Source organism: Narcine bancroftii, chromosome 9 (assembly GCF_036971445.1).
Source record: "Narcine bancroftii isolate sNarBan1 chromosome 9, sNarBan1.hap1, whole genome shotgun sequence".
Lineage (NCBI taxonomy): Eukaryota > Metazoa > Chordata > Chondrichthyes > Torpediniformes > Narcinidae > Narcine > Narcine bancroftii.
The window spans coordinates 25,854,820-25,875,473 of record NC_091477.1 but is presented as its reverse complement, the minus strand read 5'-3'; the positions used below and the strand labels follow the sequence as shown (position 1 = coordinate 25,875,473).

The 20,654-nt window shown below is 40.2% G+C and overlaps 1 protein-coding gene across 4 annotated transcripts in view; it reads left to right on the top strand.

The window, feature by feature from the left end:
• Positions 1–20,654, top strand: part of LOC138743325 (kelch-like protein 3) — a 169,615-nt gene that overhangs the window by 62,245 nt on the left and 86,716 nt on the right. For all 4 annotated transcript variants that reach the window (XM_069898500.1, XM_069898501.1, XM_069898498.1 and 1 more), the window contains exon 4: positions 7,586–7,707. In XM_069898500.1, the coding sequence (XP_069754601.1) occupies positions 7,586–7,707 (122 nt within the window). The remainder of the gene's footprint in view (positions 1–7,585; positions 7,708–20,654) is intronic.

Sequence of the window (20,654 nt, the reverse complement as noted above, 5' to 3'; positions counted from 1 at the left end):
CTAGGCCCACTATTAGCGCAGGAGCCTGTAGATTGTTAGCGTCGAGTGAATTTTCACTCAGTTTCCAGTGTTTCTGGCTAGTCCTGCTCCTCAGTCGCCTGTCTCCTGCTTTTCTTGACGATGTTGCCTCAGTGTGGGCAAGTTAAAACCTTTTGTTTGGGCCAATTTTCCCTGTTTTGAAGCTTTTTAACAGGAGCTCTTCAGGGCACGTCCTCCCAGCTTTACAGCATCACCTGAATCATGACCCTGCATTTAATCTTTTTCACTTTTAATTATGGACACTTGTCCAAGATTGAGCATGAATATTGTGCATCCAGCTTGAAAATTACTCAACATAAATATTATACTCTGATTGAAATATAGTTAATTTTCCAACTACCTAGCAGAGAGTTGCATTCCAAACTGGCTATAACGTTCAGTTTGTTTCACTGTACTAAAATACTTTACTTTATTGCCTTGAGGCAGAATTCTTATCCTATAGAAGATGTTAATATGCTGCATGTATTAGATTCAAGGCTCACTTTAACTTTGAAATAGCAGTAAATTCAGAAATCTTCAATTTTCTGTTGTATTGCAACTCACAATGAGCTGTTTTACAGATTTAGAAATCCTGACATTAATATTATATTTCTTGATAAGCTTATTAAAATTAAGTGACATTTTTCTATTAAAGAGCTAATAATATGTGTGGTAACTGCATAAAACAATTTTTTTTAAAATGCAAAGGCAGACACTTTTTAGTTACACTGAAAATAACCTCAGATTTCAGTAATGATATATATAGTTATTAGCATCTGCTGAATAAAGTCTACGTGTGATAATGAGACGAGGTAACGTATAGGAAAATAATTGTAATAAAGTTGTAGTAAAACATGAGTGTTTGCAGATGCAGTGATTGTAGTAAGAGCACAGAAATCCATAGAAGGTTAAGATATATAACTGATGTTTCATGACTGGGCCCTTCAAGGCATAGGAAGAAGGTATCAAGGTGTAATAGAGTAGTACACAGGATGCATTTGTTACTCTTTCAGTTTCCCTTTACTCATCTGACACCAACACGGCACCCTACGTTCTTGGACTTGGGGCAATGCAAAGGAAAATAAAATGGCTGGAGTTTAATTTTGCACCTCGTGTAGGATCTAACTTGGATGAACATTTATTGTGGTGTGATTAGAACTTTTGCCAAGAATCCATCAGCAAAGCTGTCAAAAGAATATTGTCTCTTAACTAGGGCAATAGTGAATTAGAAGTTGACTTCAAGATTCACAAGTTTTTGTAATATTTAGCTGTTTGACTATTCCCTAAGGATAGACTGATTTAAATGGTATTTAGACAACTCATCCTATTGCTCTTTTGTTTTTAAAAAAAATTATTTGTTTGCATCATTACAGGAAAAAAATGAATAGAAAATTAATCAAATATCCATACAAAAAAAGTACTTTTATATATTTTCTCCCCATCCCCCCTCCCACCCAAAATTAAGGAAAGAAAAGAAAGAAACACCTACCATTTAATATACAATAATATTAGCAAAGACAATAATTAATTGTTATTAAAAATTACTAATTTTCTTCATCAATTGTATTATACTCCACATGTTAAATTATTCAAATCAGTGTTTTCGATGTGCAAAAGAAATAGGGACTTCTTTTGCATTCAGTGTGGTCTTGTGAAAAAGTGGAAAGGTTTTGGAATGAACTGAGTTTATTATTAGGGCAAATTATGAAGATAAAGATACCAAAGGATCCAAGAATATTTTTACTTGGAAATATTTATGAAAAGGATATAAAATTGAAATTGGACAAATACCAAGAATTTTTTTAAAGTATTGCAGTAACAACTGCAAAGAAATATATAGTGAGATCATGGAAAAATGATAGAGAAGTGTTATTAAGAAGATGGTATAATGAGATGCAAAATTGTATATCTATTGCTCTTTTGTGTTTTGCCTTGCTGATTTGTGCTTTGATTAGTTAACGTAATTTCATTTGTAAAGCACCACAAACTTGTTCTGTACATATTGAGGGTTTTTGCAAATTTACCCTGGGTTGTGAAATTTTATCTTTTTTGCTTGCATTTTTGATATGTTGGATCCCTCCAGTAACACAACAGGGCAGTATGTTGAAAGGCTATGAAATCTTCATTTATTCTCCCTTGTCATTTCTCCATCCAAAAGGAATCTTCGACCTCAATGAGGTCAGGGTCACTCGCATCTATTTGGACTACCTTTTGATTGCTTTGAAAAGAATCACAACTTAAATATTTGATATTCATATTGTAGATCTGTTTATTTATCGCACTGATTTGATCTCAGTTTGAAGCGATACTTGCTGTTGAGGAAGGAATATGAAATAGTTAAGAGTCCAATACATTGGAAGCATTTCCTTGGTCCTGTAGGAAAGTAGATCAATTTAAGTGAAGGTTTCTGTTATCCAGGTTTGGATTGTTCACATGATTAAATATCTTGTGTCATAGACCAGTAACAATAGAAATTTATCAAGACAATGGTATTTTAAAACAATATTTTTCTTAATAATAAGTAATAATATAACATCTTAAATATAAACTTAACCCTAACTATGAGCAAATGTGTGTTCGGAATACCCAAACCATTATAGCTTAGTCACAATTCTGAAAAGTCCATTCAGAGTTTAGTCTTGCAAATCTTGCGTTGAAACTCAAAATCTTTAAACTGATGTTCAGAATTAATTACAAAGTAGATGAAACACTGAGTCATCAGACTTCTCAAAACTCACAAATTGTAGTTGAGTTGCTTCAAGAGAAATGATTGTCACAACTTCCCTCTTCCTTGCATAAGGGTTATGAAACTTGTTAACTTCCACAAACCCAGGCAAGGGTTAAACAAAATGACCATTAGAATGATCGTGATCCGAATACAGGAATGATCCTGTTTCCTTTACCCAGACATAGCTAAATCAAAATTACCATTACAATGGTCACAGCAGATGATTGTTTACCCTGACAAGGAGAAAACAGCAGCAATGTCCATCTCACATAAAGTTGCTTCATTTCTGTTTTCAGATGACTTGTTAATAACACTGAATGTCAAGTGTCTCAATTACATGACTTGCTTGATCAATACTGGTTTCAGTTTCAATTTCCCTAAAGCATGATTCATAAACATATGACCTTCCCTTCTCACCAGATTTATTTTTCTTGGGTAAACAATCCATTGTATGGTCGTTAGTTGAGAGCATTAATTCTGTTTACAGCTTGGATTTGGGCGCCTCTGCGTCTATTCAAAATGTTGTTATGAAATCTGTGAGTGTCTTGCACCCTGTTCCAACCCCCCACAGTTCTTTTCTTTTCTTTGGCTTGGCTTCGCGGACGAAGATTTATGGAGGGGGTAAAAAGTCCACGTCAGCTGCAGGCTCGTTTGTGGCTGACCAGTCCGATGCGGGACAGGCAGACACGATTGCAGCGGTTGCAAGGGAAAATTGGTTGGTTGGGGTTGGGTGTTGGGTTTTTCCTCCTTTGCCTTTTGTCAGTGAGGTGGGCTCTGCGGTCTTCTTCAAAGGAGGCTGCTGCCCGCCAAACTGTGAGGCGCCAAGATGCACGGTTTGAGGCGTTATCAGCCCACTGGCGGTGGTCAATGTGGCAGGCACCAAGAGATTTCTTTAGGCAGTCCTTGTACCTTTTCTTTGGTGCACCTCTGTCACGGTGGCCAGTGGAGAGCTCGCCATATAATACGATCTTGGGAAGGCGATGATCCTCCATTCTGGAGACGTGACCCATCCAGCGCAGCTGGATCTTCAGCAGCGTGGACTCGATGCTGTCGACCTCTGCCATCTCGAGTACCTCGACGCTTCCACCAGCGTTGTCTCCGCTCCATCCTCAACATCCATTGGAGCGCTCACACCCCTAACGTCGAGGTACCCCCCACAGTTAATCACTAAAAATATAACAGAAGCCTGCAACGCTTAATAGTATTTGCTGCCATGTTTAACATGTGTATAAATGTATTGCTGAAAGTCCTGGACAATTGTAAGTATAGGGAATGTCTTTGGATCAAAATTTTTCATATCATTTTCTTTGTTGATTATTTTTCAAAGTGAAGCAATTAAATTTTCCTCAAGTCAGAAATTTTAACTAAGCATCAGTTAATTTATTTATAAGCAGTGAACAGAAGGATGAAACAGATTGCACATATGCCTGTGATACATCCTCATGCTGCTTGAAATTGAGATTCCTTTGTTTTCCTGAACATTGCACAGATTTAATGTCAGTAATTTCTACTGTTAATTTGTTTATCTGTACCTGAAATACCATGCTCCAGATATTCTCAAGCATAGCACATTTTTGTGTATTCTGTGAGCTTTATTGACCAATTGATGTATTAAATGTTTTCTATAAAGACAGTACACTTCTAGAAATTTAATTATGACACCCGTACTCCCATACTCTATAGATATAAAGGTCTGCTGGGCATGGAAAATGACATAAATTTAGCACACATTTCATTTTTGACATCATTTGTATAACTTTTAACTACAAATTGTTACAAGATCAAACCAGCAACCACAGAGAAGGCATATCACACAGGGGTAAAGATGAACAATTACTTTATTAACAAAAATTCACCTTCAAACTTTAATTCAAAATCCCCCCCTTTTATAACAATGTCCACTGGTTACTATGCAAATTTCTATAACAGTGTAAAACTAATAAATTCCCCAGCCTAAATATAACATATGTAATTAAAGTCTAAGTTATATTTCCAACCAGCCCACAGAAAAACTTAGACACAAGCACACACGACTCACAAAACTTTGATCTCAACTGAAGCAAAGATCATAAACAAAATTCAGTTTGCTTGGTAAACTGAAGCCAAAAGATCTTTGAGAGAGAAAGAGAGAGCACAAAATTCGAAGTTGTCTTCTTGTGTTGCTTGCAGAGAGAGGAACAATGGCTTGGTCTGGATCCTTCTGGCTGCCTTCGGAATGTTCATCCCTTTTTGAAATGCCAACATTCTAAACTGTCCCCCAACCATGACTCATGCTCTCGGCCTTCTTCCACTCTACAGCACCCCCAGTGGTGGTTTATCATCCAAGTCCAGAAATGTTTAGATAATTTTCTGCACGTGGCCATTCCGTCTCCCACTCTCTCAGCTATCCACCTTCACCTTGGCTCTTAAAGGCAAACTGTCACTTTTTAACATAAAACCACACAACACATAGGCCAATACATACAGAACTCTGTAACAAAGTATATTTCACAAATGTCATGGGCCTTGAAGGCAGGAATAAGTCTTTAACTGCAGGGCGGAGATCAGCTTTGGCTTTGGTCACCTATATGAACCAGGGCTTTGGAGTCTGAAGTACAATCTCTTTAAGCTTAGTTTAAGATTTCATCCAGTGTGATCACTCTGCACCCGAACTCCACAATTGGTGCACATTTCTTGCTAATGCTTATTGTGGCCTTATTCATTCTTTCCCTGACCGTTCCTAATCTGGTTTCTCCATAATCTTCTCATTTGCACCATATTCTCCACAGTGGGAGACCAGGAAAGGAAGGAAGGCCAGTTATACAATGCAGATTTCTTTGTGGCTCGTAAAATATCATGGCTTTGCCAAAGATGTGTGGAAAACATTTACTGGAAAGTTTCTCTGCACTCTTGTAATATAATTGCATCTCACTTCCTTCAGTCAGATAAATTTCCCGAGCTGATTGAAGCTGGTGTAAAAGGCAAAAGAGTATTGGGAATTGCTCCTTGTGGGATTAGTATTGAACCATGATAGAACCAATTTGAAAAGCATGTAGATTGCTGGTGCACATTTTATTAATTTATGTAGAAAGAGAGGAAAGGGTGCAAAAAAAGTTGTAAAGAATGCCAGAAATGTGAAATGAAACATTTTGGAAAAAGATTGAGCAGAAGGTGTCTGAAAGAAGAAGCTGAATACGAGGGAGGGAACAAATCGGTAATAATCTAAAAATAGAATGTGCCCACCGATCTCTTGCCCCCTGCCTGGGGCCAAATCAAAGATCACATTTTAGTCTGGTGAAACTCTTTAGCTACCCAGGATAGAGAGAAGATTTTATGAGTGGGAGTGAAGGCAGTGGGGGGTCTGGCAGAATATGAGGGGAGAGAAGGTTTTATTCTATCTGGACATGTGTGGCACTATTGAAGTACAGGAAGGAATTTTTAGGGACCAAAGGGAGACAATGGACTTCGTAAGAACCCTGCCACTGCTTTGGGATTAAATGTAAATAGGGGGAAAGAGGAATGATGGACTCTAAATATTGTAATTGTGATAACTACGAGAGGGGAAAGCTTTTTTCATAATGTTATTGTTTAAAGATGAATGTATATTTCAAGTAAAGAATGAATACAGGGATCTCCAGTTGAGGGTGGGAAGACAAAACAGTAGAAGGGTACAATGGGCACTTTTCAAAATGGCGGGGGAGTTAGTGCCAATAGCTTGGTTATCAATGCTGGGGTGGGTAGAGGTAGAAAGGAGGAGGTGGGTAGTTTTGGGGTATTTAATATATTTTTTTGAATTGTTGGTTTTAGTTTTTTTTAGTTTTGTTTCAAGAACGGATGTCTCCGTCAGAGGTCAGCGGAAAACAAAAGGGATGAATTATAAGTGGCAAAGGACAAGAAGAAAGAGGGTGGGTTAGGATATTGGGAAAATCCTGAGGTAATGAAATAGATTAATTCCCCCTTTTTAATAAAAAAGAATTAAAAAAGGAATAAGGTAACTCCCTGTCACGATAAGGTGGGGAGTAGTGCAGACGACGTGCTTTCTTTCAGGTTTTGGTTGTTGGAAAGATTGAACGGTTTGAATTCTGAGATCCATATAAAAATCAAAAATAAAATATTCAAAAAAAGATAAAACTGAAGGTTGATATAATTAAATACGCAGAATTATAGATAGATTTGATATTATTTTACCATTAATAGGGAAGAGCAGAACGAAAGTCCATCTATATGATTAGGCACCAGAAAATCAAATTAGAAATTCAGAAGTTGAGAATATTAAACTTCCTGGCACATAGAATAGTTGAGATAATTAGCATAACAGAAGAAAATAGGAGCAGGAATAAGCCATCAGACCCCATCCTCAACATTCTTTATGAACATGGCTCAACACCTCTTTGTGCCGGTTTCCAATAACTTTTAATTCCTCAATTTGTCAAAAATTTATCAATCGCTACCTTAAATATATCTATTGATTTATCCTCCACCACCTTTGGGAAGTAGAAAATTCTAGAGATTGACTACTTTATGATACACAGGGAAAAACTAGTTAATTGTGAGAAGGGAGAGAATATAACGCTGAAGTAAAAAATGAAGAACAACAGGAGGAAACTCCATGTCTCCATGGACTTTGTGAATGAAATTATTTGCTTCTGTGCTTTGTAATTTGTGTGCTACTGTCTAAAATAGGTACAAATAGCTTGCTAATGGTCTTGCTTGCCTGTGGAAGGCATTTTGAATTCATTGACTTTTTGCAGTTCTGCATAAATGTCCATCTAATTGAGCTTTAGAGTGTGATTTGGTAAAAGTATATTTCTTTTGAAAAGCAAAGCTTTTAAGATTAATGTTATTTTCTTTATTTTGTAGGTGACATGACTGAAAGCAAAGCAAAGAAGGTTGAGATAAAGGACATTGATGGACATACACTCAGTAAACTAATTGATTATATATACACAGCTGAAGTGGAAGTCACTGAAGAGAATGTGCAGGTAAATTGTGCCTCTATGTTACCATGAAGTATTTATTCATCTGTTATATAACTCAAATAGAACACACACACACACACACACACACACACACACACACACACACACACACACACACACACACACACACACACCAGGTTAAGCTCGGAGATTTATTCGGGCCCAGGCTCAACTTTTATACTTGCACTGTCCCCGTCGTGGCCCCTCTTGGCTGACGTCACAACTTGCACAACAAAATAGGGTTTCCTGTGCATGGGTAATTTCCTGCATAACAATGATCTTCTTCCCTGCGCACTGTCCCTGTCTGCTGGCTGTGGAGCAAGGCGAGCACCATTTTGGGGTCGCTAGCCTTTAAGCTGCCCTTGCTGTTCACCCGCCAGTTTGCATGTTGGGGCCAGTGCCACTGCGCAGGCTGCTGGTCTTTGTTTGCTCTCGCCACCTGGTGTGCCGGCTTGATTGCTGCCATGGCGGGTGCCACAGTGTAACATTTCAATAATTGACTCTCAAGTTGGAGAGAAGGTGGGGGGGGGCTGGATGAAACAAAGTAGCTCTGACTGAATAAGGCTGGACTTTTGTACAGGTAATTTTGTTTTGAAGTTAATGAGGGTAGTTAGGGAGCAAACGTGAACCAAATTTTTGAAAGAATGAGAATATCAAGGAGCTGAAAATTGTGAAATGCAATTTGTCCCATGCTTATTGAAAAAGAAAACCAGGGTTTTAATATCAGAGATGGGTGGTAGTGGTTTATTCTGGAAGAAGCATTGCAAGAAAAGTTGTAGACTTCTGATGACCTGAAGTTACAGAATTCAATATTTAGCCTGGAAGGCTGCAATGTGCCCAAATGAATGATCAGGTGCAGTTCCTCAAATTTGTGTTGGTTTCGATATAATTGCATGATAAATGCATTGCGAAAATGGATTTTGGGTGGAAGTCAGGGGTGTCAAACTCAAATTCACGGAGGGCCAAAATTAAAAACTTGGACTAAGTCGAGGGCCGAACTAAATATTTATTGAAAATTTTCAACAACATCTGCATGTTTTCTCTTCTTTCAACATATGTAATGTTAAACTTTTTCTTATTAAAATAAATGTTTAATAATAGTTTTGGATAAACTCTTTCCAGAAGCATTAACAAATGAGAAATAAAATATTCAATAAATAATATTTCTCTATAGAGGATTTGTCAAATGTTGCTAGTGTGCTGTCGAATAGTAAAATCTGAGGGCTATTGAGAATGTGGGAGAATAACATGATTCCTGAAACAATCAAATGGGTGACTGATTGTGGGCATGAACTCTAGCAGGGTTATTTGCCATGCCCTTTTTCCATTGGTACAGATATCCTTTGATTTACACACTTTTCAAGTTTTATGCCTAATGAGCTTGTATCCAGGTGCAGGACCATTTTTAACCAGGAATATATTTATCACTGTGACATGAAACTATTGGAAGATTGTTTTATCCTGAGATTAAAGTTCATAATACTTACTCAGGCCTGTGTGCGAGAGGGCGGGGTTTGCGGGCGATCGGGTTGGACAACGACAGTGCGGGGGCATCGGCTCTCGCTGCAGGGCGGCATCTCGGATCAGCGGCCCCGTCACCGTGAGTCGCGGGTCGGCCTGCAGCAGGGAGGGGGAGTGGGCAACGGTCCTGGCGAGGTCAGGCCCCCCTGAGTTTCTGCCGGACCCTCCCTTGACCTGCTGAGTTTCTTCCGGACCCCCCTTGACCTGCTGAGTTTCTGCCGGACCCCCCTTGACCTGCTGAGGTTCTCCCGGACCTCCCTTGACCTGCTGAGTTTCTCCCGGACCTCCCTTGACCTGCTGAGTTTCTCCCGGACCTCCCTTGACCTGCTGAGTTTCTCCCGGACCTCCCTTGACCTGCTGAGTTTCTCCCGGACCTCCCTTGACCTGCTGAGTTTCTCCCGGACCCCCTTTGACCTGCTGAGTTTCTCCCTTCTGGTGTTTTTATGAGAACCACAGACTTTCGCTCATACATTGATGAGGGGGGATCAAGGGCCAAACATTGTCAGGTACCTCTCTGCTGGATAAAGGATATGATTTAACCCGCTGAGTTTCTCCAGTGTTGGGTTTTCACAAGGTAGAGTCAAAGGGCCGAAGGGCCTGTTTCTGATCTGTAATGTTCTACGGACCCTGCTCTCCTTTCCGTGCCAGTGTCCCAGGACCTTTCCAGGGCAGTCTCCGTGCTCAGGACCGCGCTGGGATCCCGGTCAGTGGTGGAGGAGCAGGTGAGCGCGGCTAATCCCGATCCAGCCCACGCCACTCCCGAGATTGGCGGGGGGTTCCACCCTACCTGCCCAACTAGCCTCGCTCTCCACGTGTACTCCGGGCACCCGCCGCTGGTCCGGTGGGAAGGCGCAGGGCGGCCGGCGCCCCCATCGCCCGGCGGGGAGCCCCAATCTTCCCTCCGGCGTCCCGACTCCATCTGCAGTTCCAAGAAACGCTGTGCCACTGGGGTTCCGGGCGCTGGGAAGCGACCTTGGCTTCTCTGACACCGGCCAGGCCGCGCTGCGGTGGGGGGGTGGGCGGGGGGACACGGCAGCGTGTTTATAAAACCACCCACCACTACTTTTCAAGGACCAGGATTTTTCTCTCTCTCTCTCTCACCCTGGGACACAGCGGTTACTGTGCATGCGCTATACTAGCGTGGCGGCCAGTGGGCCACCTCTAATACATTTTTGATACGATCTTGCGGGCCAAATATAATTATATCGTGGGCCAAATTTGGCCCGCGGGCCAGAGTTTGACATGTATGGTGTAAGTCATGTACATTTCAATGCACCAAAAGAATTTGGTAACACACCTTTATAGCTGTTTTATAGTTATCGTAATGTGACTACATTGAACAAAGTTATGTTTGTGACAAGTGAGACACTGGAATCTCAAACAATTTGGTGAAGGAACTCAGCAGGTTGAGCAGCAGTTGAGTAGAAAACGAACTGTCAATCTTTTGAGTCAGACTGTTCATCAATATTTGGTCCAACTCTTCATCCAATACAAAGCAAAGGAGGCTCAGGATAAGCAAGTTTCACTTGCCATTCCCTCATCCCAGACTCTCAGTTGATGTTGCAGTTTAAAACCACTGAATTAAGGTTATTCTTTTGAGAAACATTTCTGCATTTTTTCCAGTGGAAGCAAGTAAGATTGACAGCACTCCAGTTATGTGTTGGAGTCTCCAAAGTTGGATACTCTGTTCTCTGACATAGAGAAATTTAGGAGTAAATTCCCAGGTGTGTTTTCCAATAAATAGTTTATTTCCATATTCAATATAATTGAGGTATCTCAGAGTCATTCAATCTCAGTTAACACAGCTCATGAGAAAATGGTCCATTAAAAGGTTAGGTGTGTCAGGAACTCCTAGTGAGAGAGTGATTGTGGAGCAAGAGGAGGCAGGAATTCTGATTTAAAATATTCAAGAATATATCCAGTTTGAGTTTGCAACCCATGTATAGGCTGCCAATATGGATAAAATTTATTTGAAGGGAAATTGTTTTTGTTTGAGAAGGTCTGTTTACAGAAGAAATGTTGGGAACACAATTATGTTCTTTCCTGGAGGGACCAGAGCAATCCAGTATAATTTTAATTATTTTTTTGGGCATATTAACACTTGAGGTACAGATGGATTCTCATCTTACATCTCAAGAGTTGAGATCAGAAAGAAACAAAAACTCTGCTGTTTGTAGAAAGAAAATTAAAATACATTACTACTACAATTATCCAAAATGGTCAGGCCTATGTCGGATAAACATTTATTTTTGGAGAACTGGCCATTTTTTTCAAACAGCCTAGTAGTAATGTAACAGTGTTTAAGCAACAACAAACAAGAGAAGGCTTTTTAAGCATTAAAATAGTTTAATTTTCACAAAAAAATGCTAGCGGCCGCCGATCACTGGCATCTCCCCACTGAGTCCCTGCTCCTACCTGGAGCCCGACGTTCTTGCTGCTGCCAGGAGGTCACCCTCCTTGATGATGCCAGGACAAGGAATTCTTCTGACCACTTGCGGCTGGGAGACAGTGGCACGCAATTTGAGAGGGAGAGTTAGAGAGAAAAGTCAATAGGAGTAGGAAAAGAAGAAATGGAAAGAGAGAGCAAGGGCGTAACCTGAAATGAGGACAACGTCATTCTAATTTTATGTCGACTGAATTTTTTTCAAACTGTGAGGTCAGTTCAGTTCCAAAAAAATTTCGGATAAATGATGATTTCTGATTTGTTTTGGATATCCTTATTTATCTGAAATTTAATTTTTTTTTGGATAAATTAGGATTTCGGAGAATCTGATTTCAGATAATTGGAGTTGTGCTGCATTTGAAAGAAATCTTTTCTATTCACAGTATAACAATCACATCCATGACATCTTGATCAGATTGATTATACTTTCATCATGTTTGCCTTCTGCAAGACTGTAAACTGATAAATATCAAAAATGTTTGACCATTTTCATAACAAAGGTCGTTTGGGGGTCAGGGTGCCAAGTTCATTCGCATTTTGAAAAATTGGTGAATCATTTTGCTTTGAGCGATGATTCTGATGTTTAGCACTTTTGAAGGTTGTTGGGGAGGGACCAAATGTGCTCTAACTATATTTGTACTTTGTGAATGTTAATTGAGAGCCACTCCACAGGGTTTCAGAAACGTTTTTGTTTCAATATGCCCTTCAGCTGAAGCTTATTTGAATTGTATAAAGAAATTACTTATACCAGAAACAGACAACAGGCATGAATTACAGAAAAAAGCAAATCACCGCCCCCCCACCCCCACGCCATCTCTCAAGTGCATGTCCCACTTGCAGTAGAGTTTTTGAGTCCTCCTTTGTAGGCTTCATTGATCCCAAGTGACTGGCCAAAGAGACTGAGTAATTGCTTGACCTCACACCAAGATTTCCCAATGCATCCCACATTTTAAAAAAAATGCAGTGACCAAATTTCCCTCATTCTTGTGGTGACTACACACATTCTCAAAGTGAACCAGGATATCTATTCTGTGGTGTGTTTGTATCAGACCTTCAAAAGACCACGTGGTTTTGAAAAATATTATCAAAAAATATTATTTTGTCACTTTAAAGTCAAATTTCCTGCTAGATAATATTCCGAAGCAGATTTTCTAGTTATGAACTATTTTTTATCAAACATTTCTTTCTGGAATACATTTGTCAAAAACAGGAAATTACATTTCATTTGGGTTATTTATAAATTTGGCAGGTTGTAAAATGAATGGAAATGTAAGTGACAAAAATCTTTTCTGGAATTTACCTATTTACATGTCATTTAAATTATATGAGCCTGAAAATACTATTCAGGCTTCCAGATTGCCAACAAATCCTGAGTTTGTTTTGCTTCATACAGCTTGATGTCTGGCAGGGCACTTCCTTTAACCTCTTAACGGAAATGAGCAATTTACTGTGGGATATCCTTTGCCATTCTGATATATATGTGTTAAAGTCGTATTCCTGTGAAGATACAAAAAGTATAACCAAGCCACACAGTATAATTCAAACAGACTTTATTTGAATAAGACTAGTGGGAATGAGCAGTCTCTTCTGTTGGATAGACAAGGTCACCTCACTAAGACTGGTCTCATTCAAAGAACACAGTCACAGGGTACAATATATAATGCATTTTCCTGCACACAAATTGGATAACATTTCTTTGAAGGTATTGCTAGCTTTTTACATTTTGCATATCCTCTCCCTAAAGACAGGGAAATGATTTGTTTTTTTTTGTTATTTAATCTCATGTACGAGTTATAATTAAGAACATTCCTTCTGGAATAACAAAAAATCAACAAGTCTGGTAGGGTTGCTCACAGTACACATCAGTATCTATTTACACATGTAAATAGCTAGTTTCATAGTAATCTTAGATTCTTGAAGTTGGCAATGGTGACCAAAACTTCAGCACTGAAACCAAGGCATTCAGGGAGTGAATGGTGCTAGATGCTTATTACAGCCAGCCTTTTTAGATTGTGTTAGAGAGATCAGGCAGGCAGGATATGGCTAAGTAGAAGAGGTGAGAATTGATTCCTGTGCCCCACCCTCCAGCTTACTGGTAAAGTCTGTGCTATGGTTTCTTCATCATAATTCCCATAACTAGATATTCTATAGCTAATATTCGAATACAAAATCTCAAAAAAACCTCATTAATGTAGCTAAATATTTAATTATCTATTTGATGTTGATCCCCAGGTATGATTGCTGTTCCCTGATCTCTCTGGCCCTTCAGTCACCCTCCATTCTTTTTAAAAATGTTTCATTCCAGCCTTGAAATGTAAATTAATTATCAGGATATGATTTTTCTTATTGCAACAGTAATTCTGGTGGAAAAAAATTATTTAGGGAAAAAGGAATAATTTTTTTCTAGATTAAGGTGTGAAGTTAGCTGAAGGGTTGCTCAGCCATAGAGTCCTGGAAGACCTCTGGATGGTTCTGGATTAACTGATCAGTGTGGGATTTAAGAGTGCTGCAGTTAACATTAGCCATTAGGTTAAAGTGCAATGTTTAATTATCATTTGGTGTAAGTCATCAATTGAGCTGTGCTGGTTAGATGAGGATAGGATCATGTTCGACTATAACACCTCTTGAATTAAATACCAGGAGGATATTTAAAAATAGACAACTATTGAGAGGAATTACTGGAGGCTACCATCTTCAGTATTTCTGCTTTCAAAAGAAGGAAAAAACATTCATAGAAAGTAGTGTCTTTTTAAAAGGGATTCACTCATGAAGGCTACTCTATTGGTGCAGTGTGGATGGAGCTTTGCTCTTCGTATATGCATGCTGTACTTGGCTGAGATAGTTTTCTGTTAACAGAAGGACAGAGAAACTTTATTAACTTATTATAATTATCCCAGGACAATCATTTTATGGTTTCCAAATTATGCCTGAAGTATTTGCATAAAATGAAACTATACCTCAGCCTTTAAAGTTGAAATTCAGGATGTGATAAGAAGAGATTTGCTAAGTGTCTAAAGGTGACTTTTTTTTCTGACAAGATCACTGGACATTGTCCCCTTATTAAAAAGGACTAAGCTGAGAAATTAAAAGCCAGTGAGGCCTGTATCAGTGGTAGGGAATTTGTTTTCACCTGGAAAGATGGAATCACATCAGAATTTATTGTCATGAATAAGTCATGAAATGTTTGGTTTTGCTGCAGCATCATTAGTGCAAACATTCTGTGGTTGAAACTACTACTGTATATGTAAATGATATGACCTTTTATGTTTGACCCTCTCACTGGTCGGCTCCTGACTCCTCCCCTTTATCCCCTATTAAAGGCTGTCATGTCACAATCATGCCCCCCCCCCATAGTCTTATTCAAGTGCTACATCATGTACATTTCTCCAAAATCAAACTTTCTCAAATTTATTCTGATATTAGTTCACTTTGTGACAAATGTAAAATATTCAATGTCTCTTTGTTACATATGTTTTGGACTTGCTTTAATTTGCAAAAATATTAGACTGACATTTTTAGAACTTTTTCAACCATATTTAGATCACTTTTGATCCATGTCTGTTAATTGCATTATTTGGTTTTTCTAAAGATATAAATATTATTTTATCCTCTAATCAAAGACAGGTTATAGCATTCACCACTTTATTAGCAAGAAGAGCAATTCTGTTAAAATAGAAAGATGAGCTCCCACCTACATGTAATCAATGGCTATTAGATATTTCTAAATCTGGAGAAAATTAGACGTAGTGTCATGAAAAATCAAGATTTCTTTTGATAAGACGGGGCCATTCATAGCTCACTTCCATAATTTGACTATTTAGGTGTGAAGCTGGGAGTGCTTGTTTGGATCCCCTGAGGCCGCTTGTTCGGATTTAACACTGCATACAATATGAATTTTAACCTTGATTGCTGTGGGTTTGAATTTTTTTTTCTTTTTATTTTTTTCCTACTTATTTCTTTTAATATTGTATGGACTACCAGACGTAGTATTCCTACTGTTACCATGTTATTATTTGTAGATTTGCAAAGGTTTCATTGCAATTGATTTACTACTTTTTTGTTTGTTTTTCTGATAAAACTCAATAAAAATAATTTATAATTTTTAAAATAACCTTGTATAATTTTCTTTCACAGTCCAAAGCGATGTTATTTGACTGATCCAAGTTCACTATGTCCTCTGTGATGTAGATTTTTCTGGTGAACAATGATGATTTACAAAACCTCATCTGCATAAACATAGGATGACTGATTTTTGAAAACGTGGGCCAGTAGGCAAAAGCAACCCTGCAAATGGAGACATTTCTAAGGGTAGTCAACTTCTAAAGCACAAACAAAATATTAACATTCTTTTGAATCAAGACGACAGAAATCAGTATCTTGTTCTGAAGCATTTCATGTTTGTATAATAGGAATGTGCAAGTGAAACCTTAAATCATTGCCTGAATTGCATTAATGTTTTCCATCACTAACATTGTGTGAAATTAAAACTTTGAAATATAAAAATACATTTAATTAGAATACTGTCTGTAGTAAGCAAGTTTTACTGAGAAAAGAGCTAGGTTTTAAGTCAGATTAGTAATGTTATACGTGGGGTGGGGTGGTAATAGTACTTCAGGGTTCTTTGCATTTTAAAGACTTATTACATGGATGAGTGGTGCATTCATCTCATTTGCTGAAAATGGCATGCCTTTACTTGACATTCTACATAACAAAAGAATAATTTAACCATTTAAGCCTCGTGATATTAAAGCTTCTGGTGATGAAACCTTTCAACACGATTTAACAATTCAGCAATGAGAATCTTTGAAAGAAACAGTGAAAATTTTTTTAGAAAGTACCTGGTTTTATTTTCATTTTTTTAAATCTTAAACTCAAAGTCAAATTATGTTTGGGGATTAGTGGGGAGAAAACAGGGTCTCTAATTTGCTATTTTTTCTTTTCTGTGAAACAATAGAAATCCGTTGGTAAAACTGTATGAAAGGAAATCCTTTGTTAAATTAACCATGGGTTTTTTTTCTCCTTGGCAACATCAGTCTGAAATATCAAGTGATTTCAATACATGTTGCAAATGTTTTAAAATCTTCATAACAATATATAGAATATCAAAAGTTTTGTGCTAATGTTTGCAGTACTGTATGGCTTCTCTTTTGCTTTTATGCTGTCTTTGACTTCCCTCATCAGCCATAGTTGCCTCATCTCTTTAGAATGCTTCTTCTTTGGGAAGATATGATCCTGCCCTACAATTGTTGCTCCACTGTCATCCCTGTTAGGGTCCCTTTCCAGTCAACTCTCTCATGCCTCTATAGTTACCTTTACTCAATTGTAATGCCAATATATCTAAATTTTACCTTCTCCCCGTCAACCTGCAGAGTGAGTTCTATCATATTGTAATCTCTGCCCCCATTCACGTTTTACTCCTAAGGGTCCTTTACTTGAAGTGTTCTGATGGAATATGACGGGCCCCACCCCTCCCTCATGGTCTGTGATGACCAACATTTAAACCACCCACCTGACTCCCTGAACACAGCCAATCCTTTCCAACCACTTCCCCTGTTTGAAAACCTCACTCCTGACTGTAAGCCTGTGGCAACTAAGATCAGGCGATAAAGTCCCTGAACCTTTATCAAGGCTGAGGATAAGCAAACTCCTGGCATCATAGAGCCCAGAACCAGCCCTTGGAGAGCATAGGTAGTGGTAGTAAAGAGCGGAGAGAAGCAAAGGATGGTCATAGACTACAGCCAGACCATCAACAGGTTCACCCTCTTGGATGCCTATCCCCTCCCTCGCATAGCCGACATGGTGAACAAGATTGCCCAGTATTGGGTCTTCTCTACCATTGACCTTGGTGGCCTATTACCAACTCCCGATCCACCCAATGGACAGCCCATACATGGCATTCAAGGCGGACGGGCACCTCTACCATTTCTTCAGGGCCCACATTAATCGCTATAAACTTACAGGCATATCTTACATGCTGATGGCCCGATTCCAAGGCAGTACTGAGGAGAGGAATGGGCAGTACCGCCTTTATTAGAAATCTTGAGGGGGAGGAGTTACAGTATTAGGGCCGGGCCAACCAGTTCAATGCATGTTTTACAGTGGAGTTTCGGTTTTCCAGAGGGAGAGGGACTGAATGGTGGACAACTATCAACTGAAAGCCATGTTTCTCTACCTGCACAATGTGACCATCTATGGCCATGACGCTAACCTGAAAAATTCTTCCAGACAGCGAAAGCCCTGAATCTCGTGTATAACCAGAAGAAATGCATGTTCTGCACTTTGTGTCTGACTATACTAGGGGGTGTGGTGGAGAATGGAGTCATTGGACTCGATCCTGAGTGTATGCTGCCTCTTCTGGAGCTCCCACTCCCTCAAGGCCCTAAAAAGGTGCCTGGGGTTCTTTTCATACTACGCACAATGCGTCTCTAATTATGTGGACAAAGCCCACCTCCAGTAAAAAAGTACCTCCTTTTCCCCATCTGCAGAAGCCCAAGTGGCCTTCACTCACATCAAAGGCGACATTGCCAAGGCTGTGATGCACACCTTAGGCGAATTATCCCATTCCAGGTGGAAAGTGATGCGTCCAACTTCACCCTGGCTGCTATGCTGAACCAGGCAGGCCAGTGATATTTTTCTCCACTACCCACCAGGGGCCTGAACTCTGGCACTCAGCCATTGAGAAAGAAGCCCAAGGCATAGAAGAAGCTGTGTGCCACTGGAGGCATTACCCAGCCAGTAAACCATTCACCCTGTTGACTGACCAACATGCAGTTGCAATTATGTTTAACAACAAACAGTGGGGAAAGATCCTGAGGTGGAGAACTGAACTGTCAACCTACAACTATGAGATCTTGTACCGGCCCGGGAAGCTCAACAAGCCTCCTGATGGCCTGTCTCAGTATACCTGCAACAATGCGCAAGCAGAATGCCTCCAAGCCCTTCACAACAGCCTCTGCCACCCCAGGAACACCAGGTGCTATCACTTTGTGAGAGCCCCCAACCTCCTGAACTTAGTTGAGGATGTCAGGGTGCTGACCCATAGCTGCCCGGTCTGCACGGAGTGCAAACCACACTTCTACTGGCTGGAGAAAGTTCATCTGATCAAGGGCACCTGCCCCTTCAAACATCTAAGTATGGACTTCAAGGGCCCCCTCTCCTCCATGAACTGGAATGTGTATTTTCTCAACATTGTTGAGAAATACTCTTGTTTCCCATTTGCATCTCCTGTGCAGCTATGTCTACAGTCACTGTTAAGTCCCTGCGTAATCTCTTCATGCTCTTCAGATTACAGAGTAATCCACAGTGACCAGGTGGTCATCATTCATGAGTGAGGAGTTGCACCAATTCCTTCTGGCCAAAGGCATAGCCATGAGCAGGATCACCAGCTGTAACCCCTGAGAGAATTGCCAGGTGGAAAGGGAGAATGCCATCATTTGGAGGGCAGTCCTGGCCCTCAAGTCAAAAGGGCTGCCTGTCTCCCAGTGGCAAGAGTTCCAACCAGAGGTGCTCCATGCCACCAGGTCCTTCCTCTGTAGAGTGAAAATGCGACCCTACGTGAAAAATTATTCTCCTTCCCGAGGAGGTTGACGTTGGGAACCACACTACCAGTCTGGCTGATGACCCCAGGGCCTGTTCTACTCCAGAGACACACCGGAATGAAGCAAACCCCCTGGTTGAGAAGGTCCACCTCCATGAGAATCCCCAGTATGCCTATGTGCATTACCGGGATGTGCAGAGAGACACTGTCTGGGACCTGACATATGCAGGAGCCCCTGCAACTGAGACACTTGCTGAACTGACCACGATCAACTAACCAGCACCGCCCACTTTCTCACAACTATCAGAGACACGGTCAAGAATCCAACCCCACCATCGGCACCAGTTGCACTGCCCAACCCTCCCCAATCCAGCCCCAGCTGATTCTGTTAAGCCAACTGAATTGCAGCCCGTCACATAGAGCACTACCAGGAGCCTACAGCTACATCACAGCCAGCACTGCGACAGTCAGTTTGATGGAAGAATCCACCAGACAGGTTGAACCTGTAAATAGACTCTGACACTTCATCCCACCGGGCTTTGTTTCAAAAGAAGGGGTGAATGTGGTGGAACACTGTAAAACATGCATTGAACTGGTTGGCCCGGCCCTAATACTGTAACTCCTCCCCCTCAAGATTTCTAATAAAGGCGGTACTGCCCATTCCTCTCCTCAGTACTGCCTTGGAATCGGGCCATCAGCATGTAAGATATGCCTGTAAGTTTATAGCGATTAAAGCCGATTAATCTCAACTTCTGGTTTGTTGGGTCTAATTGATAGCGCTACAAGCACATTAAACTAAAGTGCTGGAGAAACTCAGCAGATAGTGAAGCATTGATAAGAAGAGAAAAGTAATCAACATGTCAGGGCTGAACTCTTCATCAACGTATGAGCAAAAGCCAGGCAGGGAATAGATTAAAAAGATGGGGGTGGGGAAGGGCACAGGCTAACAGGTAAGAGGATATAGGTGGGTGAGTAGAAGGAGAAAAAAGCTAAGGTGAAGGGGATGGGTTTTTAATCTGAATGGAGAAGGAAAGGGGAGGGAGCTGGAGGAAAGGAGGCAGGGAGGGAGAGAGAGAGAGAGACTTGGAGACTGGAGAAGTTGATGTCAATGTTGTGAAACATGAAAGTCTACAGACGCTGTGATTGTAATAAAAACATAGAAATGCTGGACCAACTCAGCAGGTCTTGCTGTGTCCATAAAAGGAAAAGATATGTAACTGATATTTTGGGCCTGAGCCCTTCTTCAGGATAGGAATAAAAAGCAGGCAGGCACCTGAATTAAAAGGTTGGGAAGATTGGGTAGGGGGAGGAGACAAAATGTGTTGATTGGATATGGATGGGGAATGGGGAGGAGAGGCGAGAATTGACTGGGCAGGGGGTTGCTTTTATCTTTTTTGTGGAAGTAGAGTTGGGAGAAAGGAGACAGAGAAAAGGGAAGAGAGTGACTGA